Source organism: Lupinus angustifolius, chromosome LG02, assembly GCF_001865875.1.
Source record: "Lupinus angustifolius cultivar Tanjil chromosome LG02, LupAngTanjil_v1.0, whole genome shotgun sequence".
NCBI classification, from domain to species: Eukaryota; Viridiplantae; Streptophyta; class Magnoliopsida; order Fabales; family Fabaceae; genus Lupinus; species Lupinus angustifolius.
In genome coordinates this window covers 23,720,031-23,743,328 of record NC_032010.1, presented here as the reverse complement: position 1 = coordinate 23,743,328, position 23,298 = coordinate 23,720,031, and the positions used below count along the sequence as shown (strand labels likewise).

The window sequence follows — 23,298 nt, the reverse complement described above, 5'->3', positions numbered from 1 at the left end:
GGTAGTTCAGTTTTGTATTTTTCCTACTCAAATGTATTTTTGCTTCTTAAATTTCTCCTCATCTTTTTTTAATAGAAGAATAAAAATTGAAATTTCACTTAAAAGTATATTTTAAAGTTTAAACAACTTTTAGCATGCAAGTTCAATATTGGAGGAGAATGTTAATCATTAACAAGTGACACAAAGATATTATTTAATGAGGAGAAAATGGAAATCTTATATTGAAAAATGAATAATTTATATTTTGAAATGAGTCAAATTTAGTAATAATGCCTTTAAAAACTTTTAAGTAATTGCCACATTTCACTAAAATAAACACACATTAAAATAGGAGAATTATAAAAAAATTAAAGGGACCCAAATCTGTGAAATTAGAAGTGATAGTAATTGGGAAGTAAATAAGATTGACAGAGGGTAGGTGAGTCTGCATTTCTTTGACCCTCCATTGAAGACCATGTCCATAAGGTGTCCTCCAATAAGGAAGAATGTGGGTTCAATTTTGGTTTCAGCTTTATCATAGCCACAATTATGAATCTACAAAATTTAATTTACCAAATCAGATACACCTTGTGTGGTCACATAGGATTAGGTAGTAGATTTGGTAAGGTTGTTGAGACTTTCACTAGGACAAATTCTTACACTATTTTACTACATGGTAATAATAATTGTTGCAATAAATTTCAACCAACAACATATATAAATGTATGAGTTATGTAAAAAATATATTGACAACTTGCTTAAGAAAATCATTTTTTTGCAAGGGTGGATATAGAAAAGATGTATACTAAGAATGTATATTACATGCAAATCATTCACGTGTGTTCTTTATGAAGAAACATGCATGCCCACCTCACTTTATAATAAAGTTTATATACACATTCTTTAATTATTCTTATGTTACTTTAATTTTTTCATACTCCACATACATATGTTTTGGATTTTTGACATGTTTTGTAGTAATCCTATTAGAAAGTGGATATGGACTAGTTTAAAACACCACATGGGGTTGGAACATAATACTATATGTTTTTGTTCCATTTAATTATGGTGAAAGTCATATTACTCTTTAAGTTTATTGAAATCATCAAGAAAAATGGAGATGTAAATTGTAAATCTCTCAAAAAAATTGTTGATTATTGAAACCAATTACATGTCATTAAGGCTGATATAGTGCAACCTTTTTTAATACAATTTGAACAATAATTTAAGATTATAAATTAATTCTTCAAGTGGTAATATATTTTCTAATATCCAAGAGCAAATATTGAACTTATATTACATTTACTCATAATAGTACTCATAGTAATATGGAGTTGATTTAATAGTGTCCAACTAAATCATCAAGATGACTAAAATGTTCGATTTTTAGAGTATCAGATACTTATTGGGAATAGCAACTATACACCCGAAAGGGATATGAAAATATCATTTAGTACCAAAAATAATATTACTTCGTAAAAAAGAACAACTGTATACAACCAACTCTTTTTATTTCTTCTGACATGTACAATAAGGAAACATTTTATTATGTTAAATATTAATCCTAGCCAGCAATTGATTCACAAAGTTCCAGCTTTCTAACATGATTATGAATCATGATGCTGATTTATCTTCATTCTGTCTTAGGCGGTTGCAAACAATATTATCTCAAAGATTTATCAGCCAACCTTTTTAATTACTTTAAGAAGATATTGTAAAGTTGATAGTCAAAGACGGTTGATTCTACAGCATTAATATCTACTTCTATTGCTGCAAATATGAGCAATTAATGGTGGCTCAAACAAGTTCCTAAGTCATACAAAAAACTAATAAGACTTTAGTACTTCACCAGATTTTTTGGGATTTCTTGGATAATTAAAAATATATCCTAAGGTTGATCCTTATAGAGATAAATGATGTTTTTCGTTATAGATTTCTCAGGTACTACAAAATGATGATTATTGAGTATTGACATTCTTTTGGGTCAACTAATATATTACTATGAAGAACCATGCATATATATATAGTATTCTTTTCACAAGCTCTAGTGTTATAAGCTTATAGCCTATAGTATTCTTCTGTTTTATTATTGGTTGACCATATCACAGGCTTTCATATAAGAAATTTATTAGTAATGAAGTGACTTCAAAAGCAAGAATGATTAGAATTTTTTTATAAAATTCAATTGGTTTGACTTCATTCATAATCATCCACCTATAAATATGTGAACCAGCATATGATAATAACATCAAGTTAAAGTTGATTTCAAAGTTTTCTAAGTCCTTTATAAGTACAAGTTTACAAATGTTTGTTGATACTAGCTATAATGTTCTATTATGGGCCTTATTTCCCTTGATTGCACTAGTTTCTTTCAGTTTCTTGTGGCACAAGCAATGCTGCAACAAAGAGAAAAGAAAGCTTCCACCTGGAGCCATGGGGTTTCCATTCATTGGAGAGACCAAAGAATTCTTCAATGCTCAGAGTAGAAACCAATTATTTGAAGAGTTCGTTCAGCCTAGAATCCAGAAACATGGGAAGATCTTCAAAACAAGGATAATGGGGTCGCCAACCGTGGTTGTGAATGGAGCTGAAGCCAACAAATTTATACTGTCTAATGAATTCAAGTTGGTGAAAAGCTCTTGGCCTTATTCCACAGTTCAACTCATGGGAAGTGAGAGTATCATGGAGAAAGATAGTGACAAACATCGATACCTTCGCGGCGTTATTGGCACCACCCTCGGCTATGCTGGACTTGAGGTTCTAGTTCCAAAGATATGCAGTTCAGTTCAGTTGTATTTAGCTACAAACTGGAAGGGTGAAGAAAATGTTAGTCTTTATCGTTCGACGAAAGTGCTTACATTTCGCATAGTGTTCGAGTGCTTGCTAGGAATCAATGTGGAGCAAGGTATGCTAGATACATTTGAAAGAGTTCTGGAAGGAGTGTTTTCACCAGCAATTATGTTTCCAGGTTCTAAATTTTGGAGAGCAAAGAAAGCAAGGGTGGAGATAGAAAAGATGTTGACCAAAGTGGTGAAAGAGAAGAAAAAGGAAATGGAAATGGAAGGAAATTTGTTAAGAGAAAAAGATGGAATAATGCTTCTGTCTAAATTGGTGCAAGGAATGATGCAAGGAGAGATTAGTGAAAAAGAGGTAATAGACAATGTAGTTTTGCTTGTTTTTGCAGCTCATGACACAACTTCTTTTGCTATTGCCATGACATTCAAGATGCTGGGTCAATATCCTCATTGCTATAGTAAACTTCTTCAAGGTAACATAGTTTTACATTTTCATGCAGATCAAAATCATTACCCTTCTTTAAAACTATCCAAAGTTTTTTTAGTGGATACTTACAAGTACTTGAACTTTTCATGCAGAACATGTTGAAATAATGAATAATAAAAAACATGGTGAGAATCTAACAATGGATGACATAAAGAAAATGAAGTATACTTGGCAAGTTGCTAGAGAAAGCATGAGAATGTTCCCTCCTATCTTTGGTTCATTCAGAAAGGCCATTACTGATATTGAATATGAAGGACTCACTATACCTAAAGGATGGAAGGTGAATACTACTTACCCTTTTCCTTCTTGAACAAATTGGAACCATGCATATTACTACATTTGCTAATATATGAATTCAACCATATAACTAAAAACTTGGGGTATTTTTTGTGGGATTTTTTAGGTGCTATGGACAACATATGGGACACATTACAATGAAGAATATTTTAAGGATCCTCTTAGTTTCAACCCAAGTAGGTTTGAGGAAGCAATAACACCATATGCATTTGTTCCATTTGGAGGTGGACCAAGATTATGTGCAGGGTATCAATTAGCTAAGTTGAATATCCTCATCTTTGTGCACTATGTTGTGACCCAATATCATTGGTTCTTACTCCATCCAGAGGAGCCAGTTACAATGGATCCTTTGCCTTATCCTTCACTAGGAATGCCCATCAAAATTTCTTCCAAGTATGCATGAGATTATGACATAAGGATTTGTTGTCCCAAACTATGTCCCAAATCATATACCGGACCAATGAAAACATATCATATTAGTTAAAAAATAAAATATTCACTATTTTTTCTATTTTTGCTTCAGTATCATTAGTGCAGAACATGATTCGTAACATCGTATCTTTGTCCAGAGATTATGACCTTAAAATAATTTGTTTTTCCACAATATAAATTAAACCATCTTTGCACACATTAGCAATAAAAAGTGATTAATCTTATTATGTCTCATCTCACCTATGCTGTCTATGAATCAAGGCAAAAGCACATGTTACTTGGACATGAATCAAAAAAATTATTTAATGTCTGAATGAAATGTGTGCAAAAAATATAATAAAATATGTAAATGAGCATGAACGGCTAATTTGAGATCAACTTTTATTTGCATTGTGGATATAAATGACTTACTATAGCAAAAAACAAAAGAATTTTAGTCGACATTTATTCTGAATCATAAGAAACGTATAATTTTAAACAAGTATAAAGAAGAAATTAAATTTAAAGTAGACAAGACCATTTTTTGTATAAGCAATATTATCCATTAGAAATTAATCTCTTTTAGATATATAAGTTCCTATTTAACTTACATTTAGTCTCCACCAAAACCCTTCATATTTCGAAAGCAAAGTTTTCACAACAAAATAGAGAAGAAAGTAACCAATGACAACATTTGCATGTGCCATGTTGCTTTTGACAATGTCTTATCTCATCCAGATTTTTTAGACTCAATAAGCTGGCCCACTAGACCAAGATGAAAAACACTCAGTTACAGTAACACCAAGAAATCCAATTTTTCCAATACTGAACCCTTTAGTACTACAATGTAAATAAATACATATTTTTATAAAATTTAATTTTAATCTAATTTAAAAACAATAAAAAATCTAAACCCTTAATTTTTTTATCACATGTTAAAATCTAGACTAATACTCACTCCAAAAAGTTAAACCACATAGAGATTGATTCCTAGAACCAACTACTCAAAATTCATAAGTACTTATGTAATACTAACCAAACTTCTCTTCATGCAGGCTAAGAATATTAACTATCAAGATACATATAGATAAAATAAAACATAAACTTCAAAAGAATCTAAGAAATGGGAAAAAATTTCCTGGATCCAACCAAAGGTACAAGAACAATAATAAAACCAAAAAGAGGTAATTAAATTAATAAAAAAATCTAACTAATGGGTTTATGGTGAATAATAATGAAACCAAAAGAACCTAACCTATGGTTCCAATGTTTCATGTTGATATTGATAAAGCATGCATATTTATCAACCTCCAAGCTTTGTTTTCTCTTTCTCCAAGTTTTCAAAGAATCCAGCAAGAGTTTTCAATGCTTTAAGCTGAGACTGCAAAGCCATTATATAACCAGCAGTTTCATCAAAAAGCTTATCTATACAAAGTGATTCTCCATTTGGCACAATCTTCTTCAATGCATCAATCTTATTCTCTATCTCTTCTTCTTCTTCTTCTTCTTCTTCTTCTTCTTCTTTGACAACACAAGCTTTGTCATTATTCTCTTCTTTCACTGTCATGACTTCTTCCTTCATCAACTCTCTGGTCCCGCTTCTCCGGCACAGCCTCCGGCTGCGGCGGAGGACATGCAGAGACTTGTGAACACCATGAGGGAGCATAGAAGAATGGTGTTTGAGAAATGTTGGTGTTGGTGTTTGTGTTGTATCAGGGTTTTCTTCTTCCATTGATGAGTGAGAGAAACAAAAGAGAGTTATTATTATATGAATGAAGAAAACGAGGGACAAAAAGGTCAATGCCAACGAAGCTGGGTCCCACTGTCTTTGGATTGGAGTAAGTAATATAGGCGTTACTTTCTGGACAAAAATGCCCTTGCTTTCTATGTTTTGTGAGAATAAATTAGTCATCTCATCAAGAACTTAGTGCCTAAGTTTACATTTAAGTATTTAAGTAAATAATTAAATTCACCCTTATATTCAAGGATCTTATGTTATAAATATTAATGAAAATATATAATTTAATTAAAAAATTAAATAGTCAATATATTTTTTATTTTTCTCTAATATCATTGGTCTAAGACATGATTTAAGACAATAGATCATCGTCCTCTATTCATAAGTTGTTTTCATAATATTAAATGAGTGTTTTAGAAATTATTTCAAGCATATTTTTTGTCATTTCCATGAGATACAAACTCTTGTCTTTTTTAATAAGATATTTTTGGATGATTTTATAAGAGATAAGAAATATGGTTAATATTATTATAAGAGAAAATATATACACCGATAATATAAGAGTTTTATATATTGTTGTTATCGCATTCATTATTCATAATAAACATTATTATTAGGTACTAAGACTAGAATGAAGTTATGTTGGGTTTTGGGTCAAAGTAAGAATGGTGGGATATGGTAGAGTTAAAAGTGAATTGTATAAAGTAAAGAAAATGTGATTGAAAACTATATAACCCCGTTAAGAGGGTTAGAGTGGAGATGTGAAAAAATGGTCCCACAATACACAAAACAAAAGGAGAGAAAGCACATGTGATCACATGAATTTCTTCAACTTAACACCCACCCATGTGCCTCTCCACTCTCTTCTCTTTCCTATGCAAATTCTTATCTCTGCCCATTGCTCCACCCGTATAAAATTTATACATTGTTAATATAAAGATTTATACATAGATAACATATTATTAACTATTCATTTAGATTATTTTTTCAAAAGAGTTAATGATGACTAAATATAAATAGTGATGATACAATGACAGTGTATATATTTTTTTTTCTTCCTTAGTTTGTTTATGGATTTTTCATTTTTTAATGTTTTTCTAAATGTTTTTTGTAAACTCAATACAAATTTATTTTACTTTACAATTATACCTTATTTATAACTTTTCATTTTCACTCCTTAATTTTTCTTCATTTCATTCTAATTCAATTTCCCATATACATTGAATGATGTTATTTTAGTCAAATTGTATTTAAAATTTAGCATTATTTATTGACTTCTTAAACTATATATATTATGTTAAACATCAAAAGTTTTGGAATGAATAGAATACATGATATGCCTAACCATTATTCACATGAATGCCAACGTCTTTTTTTTAAAAGAAAATTTACTCATTTTTTATCCTTCATCCTTCTACAAAACCTTTTTTAATTAACTCTTATTATTCCCTCCAAGATATCACTTCACTTTACAATATACACTCGTAACCAAGCTGATACTTATATTAATGAAGAGACAAGTATTTGTTTCATTTTTTTAATAATAAAAATATAATTTTATTAAAATGATAAATGTATCATTAAAAATTATATTTTTTTATTTTTTGAAACACTAGTCTCTTTATTAATGAAAAGGATTCAAACATTTATATTTAAATATACTTATATTGGTTTTTTATATTGTTACTAATGTTTTTCCTGGTGAATAGTGATTGGCAAGCAGCTTTAGTAATAGTGAACTGTAGTGATGGGAGGCCCTGAGAGAGTGTGGTGGAAATTGAGAGAGGGGAATTTGTGGTGTTTCCAATAAGGAAACCAATCTCCTGATAGGGTCATTGGGATTCTATCACACAGATTTAGTTTTGTTGGACATATGGTACTCACATTTGTTGTTTCACTCTTTTGTGTCATAAGATATGATCGGTAAAAAATATATTTAATAATTACAATTTTAACTTAAATATTTTTCAACGAATCAAAAATGTACATGAAGTGATATAAAAAATTAGACAATAAATGTGTTTCCCCTCTATCTCCTCACTCCCAATCATTTTTTTCTTTGTTCTTGTTACATTCATACACTACATGTCTACATCTCTTTTTTTTTATAAATTAAATTAGAACAATTACAACAATCATGTTTTTAATTATCACACTAGACATAATCTCCAACACAAATCGAATCAAACGACACTATAATATTTTATCATAAATTATATTTATTGACAAAATATTATTCTATAAGTTTTTCTTAATCATTTCATTTGTGATTTTTTTTGTCTCTCTTCCTCTAGAAATTGAACTAACCTCCATTTAGTTTACTCTTTACGAAATTCTACAAATCTTGTCTATATATATCCAAACCATATGAAGCACGAGCCTACAATCTATTCTATAATATGAGCTACTATAAACTTCTTCCTAATGCAATCATTTAATTTAGTACATCCCACTCCATACTAATTTCCAATTTCTTCATTTTTCTTTGTTAATATAATAGGGATCCGTACCCCCAAATTATAGGGCATTGGCACACTATATAATTCAATATGACATATATAATGTAATTGCTTTTGTGTGGAACCCACGTGAGTGTTTCTTTGTGTTCAAAATTTTAGAGCATCCTTTGTTTTTCTGTTTATCTTTTGACCCTTGCTCTTGTTTGAACATGCAAAGATGCCAAAACCATCTTTTGACGCAAGGAAATGAAAGCCTCTCACATGGGAACAGGGATCACCTGTCTCAATTCCCTGTTCCCGCCAATTAAAAATTGACACATAAGTAAATAATTTTTTTTAAAAACAAAATGATATATTTTTATATTATTTGTTTACAATTGATTGGAGCGGGACAGATTTTGGGATAGAGGATATTCGTCCTCACATGGTAGGCCTCTACTCATGCATAATCACATCTTTCTATTTTTTTTCACCATCACTGCAAGGTCATGTGAAGCTAAAAATTGTAATAAAAATATATAATGAATATCTAAATTTTTGTTATAAAGAGCCTTATTTCAATTGAATAAGTTCTAAAATTCACCATGTGTAAATAAAAATAGAGGGCAATATCTCTATGTTATGAGTATAAAGATTTATAACGCAATCAATATTATTTATCATTCATTTGTATTATTTATATTTAAAAAATCAATGATGTGGTTGTAAAAATCTCTTATATTGTTGATGCATATGTTCTATCTATTGTCTTAGTAATGTGTGTCACTTCATATGTCATAAGTTGTGATTGGTTGAAAAATATCTTGAAGTTAAAAATTTAATTATTATTTTTTTAACCAATCACAATTATATTACATGGAGTAACACAAATTGTGGGACAGAAGATTTGCTCATCCGGAAAAAGTTTTACCCAGGTAAAACAAATCTTTAGAAGTTGACTCAAATTAATGGGGGTCCAATGTGACTTATGACAGCAAGCAAGAGTGTTAGACAAAAATATCATTAATATTTAACTTGTTTAATTAACCACAATGTAATGGTTATAACCAAATCATGATATATAATTATGGTGATTAGTCTGACACATTATTTTTGCTAAAGCATTTTTCCTTTTCCACAGTCTACATGGAAAATAGAGCAAAGCTGAATTACTAATCTTTAATCAAAGAACATTCTCTGTATAAATGAACTAGGCATGGACCACAAATAAATTTCAAACAACAAAATGTAGGAAATGTAAGTTTTGTTTCATATCTTCATTTTTTATCCGTTTTCGGGGTACTTAGGGAAATTAAAAATGAAACAAGAAAACCACTTGAGACCCAAACTCACTGCAACAATATCACTGATCAACATTTATTTCCTAAATATATGTACATAAAAGAAAATTAAATGCATGCAGTAGTAGAGTAGGTGAGGAATATTCATATATATATATATATATAATTTTCTGGAACTGTTTAACTTAAAGATAGGCACATGAACTGACTCAGAACTTAAATCTGTGAGCCCCCACTGTGTGCAGTTTGCAGCTATTGTGCTTGCATATGGCAGTAAATGCCAAATAATATCCACAAACAGAAAAGGATTCAAATGCATTATCTCAATCATGTGTTTTAATACCAACAATATGTTGGTCTAGTAGTATAAGACTTCGTTATTATTACCCTTGATAGTACCGGAAAAAATCATGGGTTTCGATATTAGTTTGATATGGTTGTGGCAGCTGGAGTGATTCATGAGGTTCTTTGGTGAGTTTGCATCACACTTTCCACTATGTCCAACTCAATACAGATGTAATTTCATCAAATATGTTGCATCTATCATGTACTTCTGTGCCAGCAACTTTTGTAGTTTTCTACAACTTTGAGTTGTATAACAGTCACATTTTGTAAACTTAGTTGTACAGAATATGTTGTGCCCATAATTAGGAACATTTTATTTTAACAGCAAAAAACTCTGTTTCATAAATTTAAAAAGTTATATGTAAAGTAAAAGATTGTGATGGGTCGATTTGTTTAAGCTTCAAGAAAAAAATGATTCTCTAGGAATATTTTTTGTGTGGTAAAAACAATTTATTTATGTAAAATCAGAAGCTATTTTCCATTTAGTTACAAGTTTGAAAGTGATTATATTTTGCATATGACTTTAAGTTATTTGGCTGTAAACATTACAAGAATGATTTTTCTTGTAGTGAAATTACCATAACAGACATAACACATTTTATGTTTGGGTAAAGAACAATGTTTTTAACCATAAATAATGTATAAGCATGTGATCCTATTTTATAGAATATGGGCCATTGAAAAAGAGGGTGAAAATAAAAGTAAATCTAGTTATTTTAGATAAGGAAATTATTTGTTTAGACTCTAGATAGTGTTACTCAATTCACAAGCCTTGTTTTTGTAAGCAAATTTTAAATAAAAATTAAGAAAGCAGAGACTATTTATCCTATCACTTAACTATTGCTAATGCTATTTGCACTTAAGGTACAAATTATATACTCATATAAGGAATCATGTACTATTTATATTGACCAATAAAAAATGAAGATTGGAAGTTGGTTATAGGAGTTATTATGAGCAAATGACATTATTGATAGACTATAGTTCTTATTTTGTCAAATGTTTTGCTCAAGTTTTGCACATTAGTGCCAAATGATGAACCATCTCTAACTCAATGTCAAGACATTATATAGGAACACAGAAAGATGGAAATTTGATGTTGATAGAATTACAACATAGGACTCAATTTCACTTGTACAATTTCTTCATAAGTTGTAACCAAAGTTAATAGCTGTTAGACCAGAGAAAGCTAGCTTTTTCTGTGGAAGCACCAGCTCATGTCATTTCACACAAGCACCAATCATCAAAGACTACAGCATTTTTCTCTATAAGAATTTGCTCCACCCTGGCCAATCAATATTCACAAACACAAACACTTGTTCCACTAGAACATTCTTGTTGTCATACCATACTGAACAGGTCCCACTTTTCTATGACCAGTGGCTGCAGCAGCAGCTGCTGCACTAATCGCACCATATTGAGACTTTGGCTGCAGCAAGTTTGTGTCGATCGCTATCCGATCGTCTTGTTCTATCTTGTTCACTCCTGCCCTTGTCATATAAAAGGGGTTGGAATCAATATTGATAGCTATATCGGGTACTATTTTGGCATTGGCACCACATTGCTGTTGAGCATGCTTTGCTTGTAAAGAGACACCCTTATCAGCTTCTGTTGGTGCTGACCTTTCTTGACTCCCAGAGGTAGATCTTTGATAATAATATGTCGGGGGCATAGGCTGAGTAGGAAGAACAGAACCTCTTATAAATGTCCTTGGATCATAAGAATCCTTGACGACACTCGCATACTCGTATGGGACAACTGGTCCAACAACTTTACCAGGTTTTGCTGAAAATAAAAATGTTATGTTGATTACAGATGTGATGCATATTAATTTGAAGAGACTGATGATAATGATAACATACCCAGTGGAACTCTTTGCATTCCATGAATGGACCTCACCACAGGGTTTTCTGCATCTCTGAGATTGTTATTATAATCTTCAGCTGTTTGTCGGTTTTTGGTGGAAGCAATATTTGATTGCTGTTTTGGTGGTACCATATTCGAATGTACAATTGTTGACCTGTCAATAATACGAAAAATATCGGTATGATATAATCTAATTATGCTCCTTAAAACAGTGATAAATCATGGAAGCAAATGCAGCTTGGAATATGTGAGAACTATTTTGGTCCCCTACATGTGATTTCATCTCACCATGCTAAGACAGAAGAACAGCAAAATAAATGGTTGGAAATAATTTAGGAAAAGAGCTTCATAGATAATAATTTACCACAATAACTTGGAAAAGGACTATCAAGTAAATATTGCGAAAAAGGGTATTAGCAACTCTTCCATGTAGTGACTCATCCACTACAGTTGACATTTTATGTAATTCCATCATAGAAAGATCTAAGGTGCCAACTACGTACAATAGTGATATGACTACAGCGTATAAATACTACTTCAGTACTTTGGCACTTATCCTATGTAGCATTAAATGGATTAAGAGTGTGCTTATTTGTCTTATCACTTGTTTGGTTAGGATTTCAAAAAAATGATTCATACAAAATAAACGTTTTTGAAAATCGATTCTGGCAAGAGAGGAGAGAAGTTAGAATCACTCATCAATCTTGCAACCAAAAACAATGGTTTCTGATTTTGCAAAAATTGTTTTTGTCAAAAAGATTTCTGGAAAAAAAAAACATTTTTTCAAAGCCTAAACAAATGGGCCCTAAATTAGAACTAACTTTGAATCACCAGAATCAGCTGCTCTATACCATTTTCATTTCACACATGCATAATCTCGATGCATCTCATATGCACATATTTAGCATTAATCATCGAATATTCAATCCTATCTTAGGTATGATACAACTAAAGTAACCTTCTGCCGACAATCTATGATTGCAGCAAATGACAAACGAAATCCATAGAGATACTACATTAATCAATTACCTGGGAAGTGATACATGCTTTCTTTCCAGTGGCATGACTGGACTGCTTTTACCACCATTTTCTTCAAGATGGGCAAACTGTTTTTTGAATTGATCAACAGCACTGTAAAAAACAAGCAAGGACGAAGGGTAAGGGGGATAATAAAATAGAAAATATGAATAAACAATTAAGGGAAAATAACAAGCAGTCGAAACTCGAAAGTAAACCAAAAAAATAAAAACCTTGGATAAAGAAAATTAGTTCTCTCTGTTCCATTTATATAGTCTTTTAGTAGTTGAGGGTGGAACTCTAGAATCTCTCGGAAAATTAGTTCTCGAATTTCTTCCTTTGTGACTCTTCGCCTTTCAAATTCAAACTCCATTTTCGTAATAGGCTGGCAGGATGGTTCCCTCTCAACTCTTGAGAGTCCCTTGAAGTAAGGATCAGCTAATGCCTGAAAAAACCAAATATTTCAAAAATTGTTGAGCAAGGGGTAACATTCTATAGCAATATACTTGCTCTATGATTCATTATACCTTCTTTTGTCCAAAGGAAAAGTTAACTATGCAATTCAAACTAATATATTTTTCAATATTAGATAAATTAGCCATATAGTACAATATAACAAACCTCTTCGGCGGTAGGCCGGTCTTTTGGATCAAAAGCAAGCAACCTTTCCAATAGTTGTAGTGCTAAAGGATCTGCATTAGGAAATTTTTGTGCAAACGGTACAGGTTGCTTCTTCCTCATGCTAGTTAGGTATCTCCTCGCCTTATCATTGCGTACCTGCATCAAACAAAATATTATCACCAGCAAAACCATGGTGTTAGTAGAATTACGTTAAGCAATACAAACATTTCCCCATCTATAGAGGAAAAAATTATTACCCGGGATATTGTATCCAGTGAGGGAGTCCCGAGCAGATCTGTCATCAAATCTAACTGGTGGACAACATTTTTTCCAGGAAAGAGTGGCTTCCCTATTAAAACTTCAGCAAAGATGCAACCTATGCTCCAAATATCAATTGCTGGTGTATACTGTGGTCAATACCTTAGAGTTATTTCATCAACATATATAAAAATAAAAGTAGCAGATATAACTAGTAGAATAAAAATAACTAATAGATTGGTCCTAGGTTCTGTGTTCAGCTATTGATGGGAAAGAAGATAACAGAAAGAATTTATCATGGATTGACATGCAACTTCTACACACAACGCTGATGAGCACTAATTAGCATATGGTGAGTCAAGATCATACATATTCAGGATCTTTGCTACTTAAATAATATCCAAAAGAATCTTGAACAAGTCAGCATACCTTCGAGTAAAATGATCCGCAGAGCTCTGGTGCTCTATACCACCTTGTAGCAACATAGTCCTACAGATGTGCATTAAGCAGGGAAAAATCAGCCCCGACTTTCCCAAAGATTTTGATATGAGAAACTAAAATAGTATCTAGCTATGCTGGGAAATAGGTAGATAGCAGACAGAGATAAAGTTAGAATGGAATACCGTCCAAAATACAGTTGTTGGTGTGTCACTGAAAGCAACTCTAGCTAACCCAAAATCACAAATTTTAAGTTTACAGTTTGCATTGGCTAATATATTCTTAGGCTTCAGGTCTCGATGATAGACATTGGCTGCATTGAGTTGATAAGAGTGTTAAATATGAGCCATGTTGATGAAAGGCAAAATAAAATGCAAAAATAACAAATGAATGGGTGAAGCTTTTGAGAAAAAGTAGTATGCAAATTTAAGAACCAAGAACAAAGCGCGAAAAAAATTAACAATGCTGATAATCATGCAAAATCAATTATGACTTATGAAGTGACAAACACAAGGTACAGCCATTAGCAACACAACATATATTCAAATATGATATTCACAAGGAAGTAACTACTTATATTGAAGAGTACCGGTGTGAATATACTTCAGTGCTCGAAGTAACTGGTATAGAAAAAACTGATAGTGCTCTTTCGTTAGGTCATCATTGGCTTTAATGACTTGATGCAGATCAGACTCCATGAGTTCAAAAACAACGTAAATATCTTTAAAGTCCCTCCTAGAAGGAGGCAGCATAATGTGTTTAATTTCAACAATATCAGGATGGCGTAGAAGTCTAAGCAACTTTATTTCTCGGAGAATACGAGCAGCATCAGATATATGCTCAAAGATATCATGAATCTTTTTTATGGCTACTTTTTCACCAGTGTGAGTGTCAATAGCTGAGCAAACAACGCCATAACTTCCTTTCCCAATGACTTCTAGAATTTTGTATCGATTGGCATCACCATATTCGGAGAAAAATTCCATCTCCGTTGAACTCTGTAGCAAAGATAATATAATTATTACACATACTAAAAATCAGGCAAGCTCAAATTTGATTGTTTAGGAACATCAAAAAAACAATCTAAGAAAACAAAAAGATAACAATTTTTCATTATTGATAAAGGAAATATATCAATTCACCAATGAACTGACCAGACATGACACAAATTTGTATGTTCGTTAGAATTTACACTATGGAACTATCAAGGTATTAGGAAATCATAGACTCCAAGATAAAGGGTAGATAAGATGACCAAAAATCATGTGTAGATAGATTGGAATAACACAAGCAAACAGGAATAATAAACATAAAAGGACAAATTGTCTTCATGAAAGGCCTCACACCGCAACTTCGGTGGAACCTCACTACGAGAAGGAGAAAACTAAACATCCAATACCATTTAATAATGTACAAATCTTCTTCTGACAAATCAATCAACACTTCAAGATAAAAGACTTACCTCTTCTCCAATTCACCATTTCTTCTTATTGCACCAATTGAAAATTACATTGAAACAAATTGATATTTTTCTAATTACTTCTGAAACACACAAGCAAATGTACCAAGTAATGATATTTTGGTGATTCAACCATGTACAATGCACCTAAAAGCGTGCAAAGCACACCTCATAGATGAAACCTAAAAGGGTACAGTGGGGTGAAAAAAACAACAGAGAAAATGCCATCTACTGCAGTTAAAAGACAAAACATGTCAATCAAAACAACAAATGAATTCCAACACTATATCCCTCCAAAAAAACGGTGAAAAGGAAGATCTTGTCAACCATAACTGTTATCCTACATAAGTAACAGAAATTTGGGGAGAGAAATCACATCATGTGATGAACTAAATATCAGGAAAATGTTTAAAGTGGTCCCACTAAAGTTCAATTCATCTCACTACTCGCCAACACAAACAACAATTCATCATTCTGTTAAATCAGTTACTTACAAATGGGTACTTTATTTCATCATTCACTCACATGAAAAAGCAATGATTTTTCACAAACAAATACATGATTCCAAAGAGGGTTTGGAAATGGAACAATAAATCAAATCCACCTTTTTTCTCTGATCTGGCTGCTGCATTATGTGGCAATACTTACAAAATCTCCAAAAGGTTCTTACTGAATGAAGATCAAACAAAAGTTCTCAGTTTTCCCAGAAAATTTTCAACCACACTTTCCCCACCTACCCCTGCTCCGTATCAAAAGCCCACACTCCGATGAAAATATTATCTTGCGAAAACTCTTGAAGAAACAACATAGAAGAATAATCCAAATGAAAACCCACATGCACTTCTCGTCCAATTCCAAAAGCACCCAACTTTTGCACAACCCCACAATCATGAAGCGAAAAAACTCCAACCCAGTGACAAAAAATCACTCATTTTTCAAACCCCACCAAAGATCTGAAACTTCTCAATGCTTTGATTAAAGTTGCAGCTGAATACTGCAATGAAGTGAAAAATGAGAACCCAATGGTGCAGAAAAGAGGAAAGTGTACACCGACACAGAGAGAAAGAAGTTATATAAGTGAAAAAGTATTTGAGAGCTTTTTAAGGATTAGATCTAGCTTGTGTTGCATTTCTTCTTATCCAAAATGTATAAAATACGGATACGGATTGAAGTGGCGTATATGTTAATTTTGAAAAGAATGAGGGTGTTTTTGTAAATTGCAAGTTGTGTCATACGTGAGAGCTTGTGTGCCACACACGTGGCATGTTTTTTTGAAAGGTAAATGTCAACAACTTACCTTATTCAACTTGGAGTGTGTATTGGTGTAGTAGTGTAAGGTTCAACAGCTTTTTAAGATAATAAAAAAAATTAGTAATTCAATTTTTATGAGCGATACTTATTGGGATATGCAGTCATGTATTCAAAAAAAGTTAATTTCTTACCCAAAATAGTCAATACATACTATTGATTACCAAAAAAGATTCAATGGTTCTTTGCAAAAACGATTTATAATGGAAACATGAGTATATGGATGGAAATGAGTCATTTCTTACGATTCTTGATTTTATTTATTATGATTGTTTTCACTTTATAGCTTATATGTGATGTTGTTGTTTAAATTTGTGCAATTCATAACAAATAATATGGTAAAATAAGTTGACTTTTATGAACTAAAAGGGTTGATTATTGAACATTAAATAAACAATTGAAATTAAGTTAAATATAATTCAACTCATTAATTAATAATATGACTTGACTATATATAAACATATAATTAACTAAAAGTAACTATATAATACATAACCTATATATACACACATTTTAAATATATGTTTTTATCATCGTTATATATTATTTTTATATTAATATAATATATTATCAATATATTAATATTATATTATATATATTAACTAATATTTTCAAATCAAACAATTTTAAAAGTCCAATTTCCCTTTATATATTTGCATGTATGTATATAATGATCATCATCCTACCTAACAGGCAATTTAAATTTCGAATATGTTTATATGATAGAACAGAAAATAAACTGGAACACAAAAACAAAAACTTTGGAACCAAACCGAACCTCAAAACATGATTCGGATTATTTTCACAATTTAGTTTATTTTTTGGACTATTTAGGTTTGGTTTATGATTTTGGGAATTTATGAACCTTTGAAACTGAACTATATATTGTTTTTTTCTATTTTTATATTTAAATGACTATGATTTAAAGTTAGTAAGATAGGGTTAAGATTATCAACATCCAATACTAATATTATCCACCTCCAATATTATGCAATACACTATGTTATAAATACTAATATGCTCCCATTTAGGTTTGTGGTTTATACACTATGTTCCCATTTGGGTTTGGAGTTTATACACTATTTTTAGCCTCTTTTAGTGTTTTGTGCAATATAATTAGATCCAATTTTATTTTAACTTTGTATTACTTTTTTTTGTCAAGTTTCTACATTTGATTTATTTTGACTTGTGTTATAGAATTATGCATGTTAATTGTAGTTGAAATGGACAAACAATACATTATGTAATACACTTTGAATTGATGATTTTTTTTTAAAGTATGAAAATTATGGAACTGAACCGAATTATTTATTGGTGATTCAGTTCTTATAATAAAATTTACGATTAATTAAAATGAATTGAATCATATTTTATGTTTGATTTAGTCATTAAATTATCCCAAAAATAGAACGGAATTATTCTACTCAACACAAATGCTTACGCAACAAATCACGTGCAACAATGTGTTTCACGTTGAAGCTAATCTTGCATCATAAATCATGAAAGAGTAATGTTATATAATATATCATCTTAATAAATCGAATTAAAAATTATCTATTGGTAAACGCTGTCTTATTTTCAACCTATATAAAATTAATATGTATTAATTCAAATAATACATCACTTTTCATGGCTATAATTTTTTTAAAATGACTCATTTTCACCCCCAAAATATTATTTACTAACGGAAAAAATTTATGCATTAACAATATATGAGTTTTATATATAGTTATTGCATTATCTATTATTCATGTTTTATTATCAATGACTCTTAAAAACAGTAGTACAAATGGATGGTGAATGACATATTGATTATGTATAAATATTTACACGGATAATGCATAATATAGTTTTATTTATTTATTAAATGAATTATCCTTGTAATTTTGTTTAAGTCAGATACAATCATTACCAACGAGAAAGGTTATGTACCAAATATCTAAAGCATCTCCATGTTAATTTATAAAGTCAAACCCAATAGCTCTAGTTAAGCTACTTCCTTAAATAAAGGTTTTAGGTTTTATATCAAAAATAAAAAAAATTGGTACAACATATCTATAATTGTATTTATAACGTATATGTAATTATATTTATAGCAAACGAGGAAAGTGGAATAGTTGTTTTAACTTTGCTTTTTATTAATCCTCCACTCATTTATAGGAAATGGATGATGATTCAATTAGTACATGTTTGATTCTCCTTAAGCAATGTCTCGAGTTCAAGTCTTGTAGACTACTGGAAGAGTTAGCCCCACGTACTTGTGAATGTTTCTGATTTGGATAAAATTGCCTCCAGTGCGAGAATACATGTTGGAAACCAAAAAAAAAATCCTTCCGTCATTTAGTGGTCTTGAATGCTTTCACACAGATAGTTTACCTATACTTCTTAGTTTTTGACATTTTAAGTAAATGATTTCTCATTATATTTATCAAAAAATAATGTATTTTCTTATATTACCAGATAAGTTATTCGATGATACAAGGAAATATTTTCTTATTTATAATAACATATTTAGGTGAACATAAATGTAACTTCCTAGAAACATGAGAAGAATAAAGTAACCTTTGTGTTTGGTTGCATGAAAGGTTGTCCATAACCTCCAACATGGACATTTTATCTGTCTTGACGTATTGTTGATGAATCATGAATGTGTCTTCTTCTCATTAAACTATATTTAAATTCACGCCAAAACTAGCTTCCAAATATAAACAAAATAATACTAAATCAAGCTTCAATGCTTGGAGGTTATGTGACGTAACAACGCCCCAAATATAGCATAATAAACTATTGATTATATTATATTGTAGATCACGAATAAGTTCATCAGCAATTTTTATCTATTACTATAAGCATTAAAAACATTGCATACATAGAAAAAAATTACACTTGTTGTATATGCCAGCTAGAACTTACAACTAAGATTATTGGTGCCAGCTAGAACTTACAACTAAGATTATTGGTGCCAGCTCATGAATAATATCTACTAAAAGGACAATGATCTTCTTTCGCAAATGGTCTCTTAAATCATATATCAGGCTAATAAAAATATGTTATATTAATTAAAAAAATTAACTTTTTTTCCTATTTTTACTTCAATATCAATAATTCATGATATTGTTTCAGACATAATTTGAAACGTAGAGTTGATAGAACTTAGATGAATTCTTGGGAAGATACAATTTCAACCTATTGATGACTTTTGGGGTACATATTTGCTTAATATATTTAACCCATAGTTTATATAAATAAGTCATTTTGATTCTTTTATGCACTTGCCATTTTGAATCTTTTAGTTACTTGATTTATATAATGGAATGGCATTTTAAGATACTATTTTTAACATCAAATTGATAGCACTTGACACCATTAGGGAAAAAATCTATAACTGTTGAAGGACCATTTGACATTCTAGAGTGTATTTAGTAATAGTATTGAGTAGATAATAAGCTATTTAACTAGTCTATATCACTAAAAAGGTAAGTTATATGTAAATGTTTAATGAAGGAGCGTATTTAAAAAATTGTTATATACTTTTAAAGACATTGTGCTATTTAAACTTATCAAGTAATGTTATCCATATTTTTTAATAATATTTTTCTTTTAAAAAAAATAATATTATCCATTAATATTGATTTAATAGTTAACTTATTATCTCTCAATTTTTTTAAATGATACCTCTCTGGATCTTGTTAGTAAATCTTACTAGAATACTCTTTAAATTAAAGGACATAAAAGAAGTAATTCTGCACGTAAATCAAAGACTAACAATTCTTTTTATATTATATATACACATCACTTTCGATATATAACATTAGTTTATGATAACAATTATTAACATTTCAAAAAAAATAGTTAATTATATTATTCACTTATTACTTCATTATAATTTTTAGTCATGTAACATGCTACTGTAGTTATTAATTTTTTTTAGTTTTACTAAATATATTTTCCTACATTTTTGGTAAAAAACTAATCTTTTTCGGAGTTCGTGGTTGTCATTCCCAACAAGTATCATTCATAGAAATCAAATTATAAATTTTAGAGATTTAGTGAGGTCTTACACCATTAGATTAATACATTGTTGGTTATAGTTATTAATTTTGGGTACACATCTAGTGATTTTTGCCATCATAAATAAGGACAATGATCACATGTTCCCAACCGTCTCTCATTCTCTGTCCAAAGTTTATCACAATTTGTCACATAAATAAAAAAAAATCACATTTTAATTGTTTGAGACATGAAATAGGACACCGTTCCAATTGACCTGGGTCCTATAAATAAATGGATGAGGTTAACAATCACAAAACTGCCAAAATATATACTTGGAGTGTCTTGTACGGATCCGTGAGTTGCCAATCTTCATTCCATGTTTACATATTTGCCCCTCTCCTTGTTAAACGCTTTTATAATTGTCCACTTTGAGTATAAATACAGTTACCGTAGCGTAACGTATAGAAAAAGGACACATACATGTATAATACAGGTAAATGAGAAAGAGAGAGAATATACGGTATTGGGATTGCCACGTCAACAAAAAGTGACACTGTCGTGGCTCTTTCTCCATTTGAATTTTGAACTGGACCATGACATATAGTTTCACCAATAATGTGCATTCGTATTTACAAATATAATAACTACATTATTATATAAAAATGTTAGCATCAGAAACATTAATTTTGTATTCAGAAATTATGAATTTATAAACTTCAAAAAGTAATGAAGTCAACTTTTCAATATACATATTTATCTCATTATAACTTTTCTATCATGAGCTCTAATGTTTGATGTTAAAACAATCTTGATGGAATAAAATTTACTTTAAAAAGCTTATAATAAAAGTTTTTGTTACGTGTAGCTCTTGGGGAGAATTTAAGCAATTCAGAAGTAAAATCATAATATTAGTTATGTTGGACGTACTTAAGTAAGTATAAAAAATATATATTAAGCAAAAATTATACATTATCTATAATTTATTTGTATTACTTTTTGAAGAGTCAATGATGATTAATTATATATGATTACACTACTGGACAATATATAAAACTCATACACTATTAGTTAATACATGTTTTTCTTATTATAATTGCTAATGTATAAAACTCCAAAGTAGGTTATTATTTAATATTTTGAAGTGATAATGTGAAGAATTTAGATATATAATGGTATAAAATATAGTAATGGAGGGACCTAGGATTTAATTCGAACTTGAAGCAGCCATTTTCCAACATAGTAATTATGATATGAATTAGGATTTAATATATTTATATTAATAGTGTAAATGTTTTTTATATTGTCAGTAAATCATTCACATCTATCATTTATATATTAACCATTATCTAATATTAAATAAAAGTAATACAAATTAACAACAAATGATATGCGAATACTGTAAAAACTTTACATTAGTATATTTTGAACTTTATGAATTATTGTGAACAAGGTTGAAGAAGTTGCATTGTTAATAACTTAATATGAGAGCTAAACAAAACGGGTGAAATGATTAGGATATGCACATGACGCGGGAATAGCGAAGTGAAAGAACCTGTTAGTTTATGAATGTGGACTAGTTCATTGGATGGATTCGTAAAATTCATTTACTGATAATTTTGTCCAATTCCAAATGGAAGGGGATTACGTGTCCCATTTAGTATTCCATTTGATGTTCATATTTAATTAGAAATTCTCATTTGATTAAAAGTAAAAATTATAATAACATAAATTAATATTTGTATACTATTCTATGAAATTTGATTGACTTGATACATGAAAACAAAATCGAAAAATTGGATACTTGTCATTAAAGGTGCCCCATCTCCTACTAAAACTTGTCGGTCACAGAACAGTATATTCTATTAGTTAAATTATAAGAAAGTTAGGTCTTTAAATTATATACATAAAGAAAACTTCATTAATTTTGAGGATAAAATATGCCACATGACACAGGTCTTCATCAAGTCTATATGAGAACAAGAGATAAATTCTCTTTTTGACAACAATATCAATTAATCTCATTTGGGTTATGTAATTGTTTCTTCTAATAAAAGTTGTTTATACGAATCACATTTTTTAATTTTTAATCTTCAAAGATCTACTAGAATCTTATACCATTAAACCAAACATTATGAATCTAACATTAATATAAGAGCATGCCAAGTCTTTTAAGTTTCAACTATAAGAAGAATTGATTTTATTGAAATCAAATTTTCCTATTTAATATTAATAGAATTTGTGATGGTCCGAATCTCACAAAGGACTTGATCCCCACTATTTTAAATCTGAATTCATATGAATATCGTGCTTAGACATATATGAATCTTAACAGAACACTCATACTCCTCCTTATATATGGGATGAAGTTTATACATTATCCAATATATATATTTATTATATCTTCACGAGGTAATGGCATGCCCTAAAATAATTATATAAAAAGACATTAAATGTAATTATAAAAATAATAATATCACACATGGCGCATATTTTTTGCCCCCACTTAATTTTGTCTCATAAAACTAGAGTTAACAATGAATCAAACTA

General features: G+C 30.2%; 3 protein-coding genes across 3 annotated transcripts; 1 reads left to right on the top strand and 2 right to left on the bottom strand.

Moving 5' to 3' along the window:
- On the top strand, positions 2,245–3,964 carry LOC109341771 (taxadiene 5-alpha hydroxylase-like). The gene is made up of 3 exons (XM_019579744.1): positions 2,245–3,247; positions 3,354–3,541; positions 3,665–3,964. The coding sequence occupies exons 1-3, from the start codon at positions 2,284–2,286 to the stop codon at positions 3,959–3,961; spliced, it is 1,449 nt and encodes a 482-aa protein (XP_019435289.1). The 5' UTR covers positions 2,245–2,283; the 3' UTR covers positions 3,962–3,964.
- Positions 5,081–5,790, bottom strand: LOC109329300 (transcription factor PAR1-like). Its single transcript, XM_019562978.1, has one exon. It carries the CDS (start codon positions 5,699–5,701, stop codon positions 5,273–5,275), a length of 429 nt encoding a protein of 142 aa, XP_019418523.1. The 5' UTR covers positions 5,702–5,790; the 3' UTR covers positions 5,081–5,272.
- Positions 10,881–16,571, bottom strand: LOC109341722 (mitogen-activated protein kinase 20-like). The gene is made up of 10 exons (XM_019579684.1): positions 16,055–16,571; positions 14,581–14,989; positions 14,177–14,304; positions 13,983–14,042; positions 13,553–13,702; positions 13,296–13,451; positions 12,908–13,119; positions 12,687–12,788; positions 11,654–11,811; positions 10,881–11,576 (listed from the first exon to the last, which is right to left on the bottom strand). Exons 1-10 carry the CDS (start codon positions 16,079–16,081, stop codon positions 11,116–11,118), a joined length of 1,863 nt encoding a protein of 620 aa, XP_019435229.1. The 5' UTR covers positions 16,082–16,571; the 3' UTR covers positions 10,881–11,115.

Bases quoted from the DNA above. Each gene is read 5' to 3' on its own strand.
- LOC109341722 (XM_019579684.1), bottom strand. From the start codon at position 16,081: ATGCAGCAGCCAGATCAGAGAAAAAAG. The intron at 14,990-16,054 runs GTGGATTTGATT...TCTTTGCTACAG, and splicing joins AGCCAGATCAGAGAAAAAAG to AGTTCAACGGAGATGGAATT. The intron at 11,577-11,653 runs GTATGTTATCAT...TTTTATTTTCAG, and splicing joins AATGCAAAGAGTTCCACTGG to CAAAACCTGGTAAAGTTGTT.
- LOC109329300 (XM_019562978.1), bottom strand. From the start codon at position 5,701: ATGGAAGAAGAAAACCCTGATACAACACAAACACCAACACCAACATTT.
- LOC109341771 (XM_019579744.1), top strand. From the start codon at position 2,284: ATGTTTGTTGATACTAGCTATAATGTTCTATTATGGGCCTTATTTCCC. The intron at 3,248-3,353 runs GTAACATAGTTT...CTTTTCATGCAG, and splicing joins CTATAGTAAACTTCTTCAAG to AACATGTTGAAATAATGAAT. The intron at 3,542-3,664 runs GTGAATACTACT...GGGATTTTTTAG, and splicing joins CTATACCTAAAGGATGGAAG to GTGCTATGGACAACATATGG.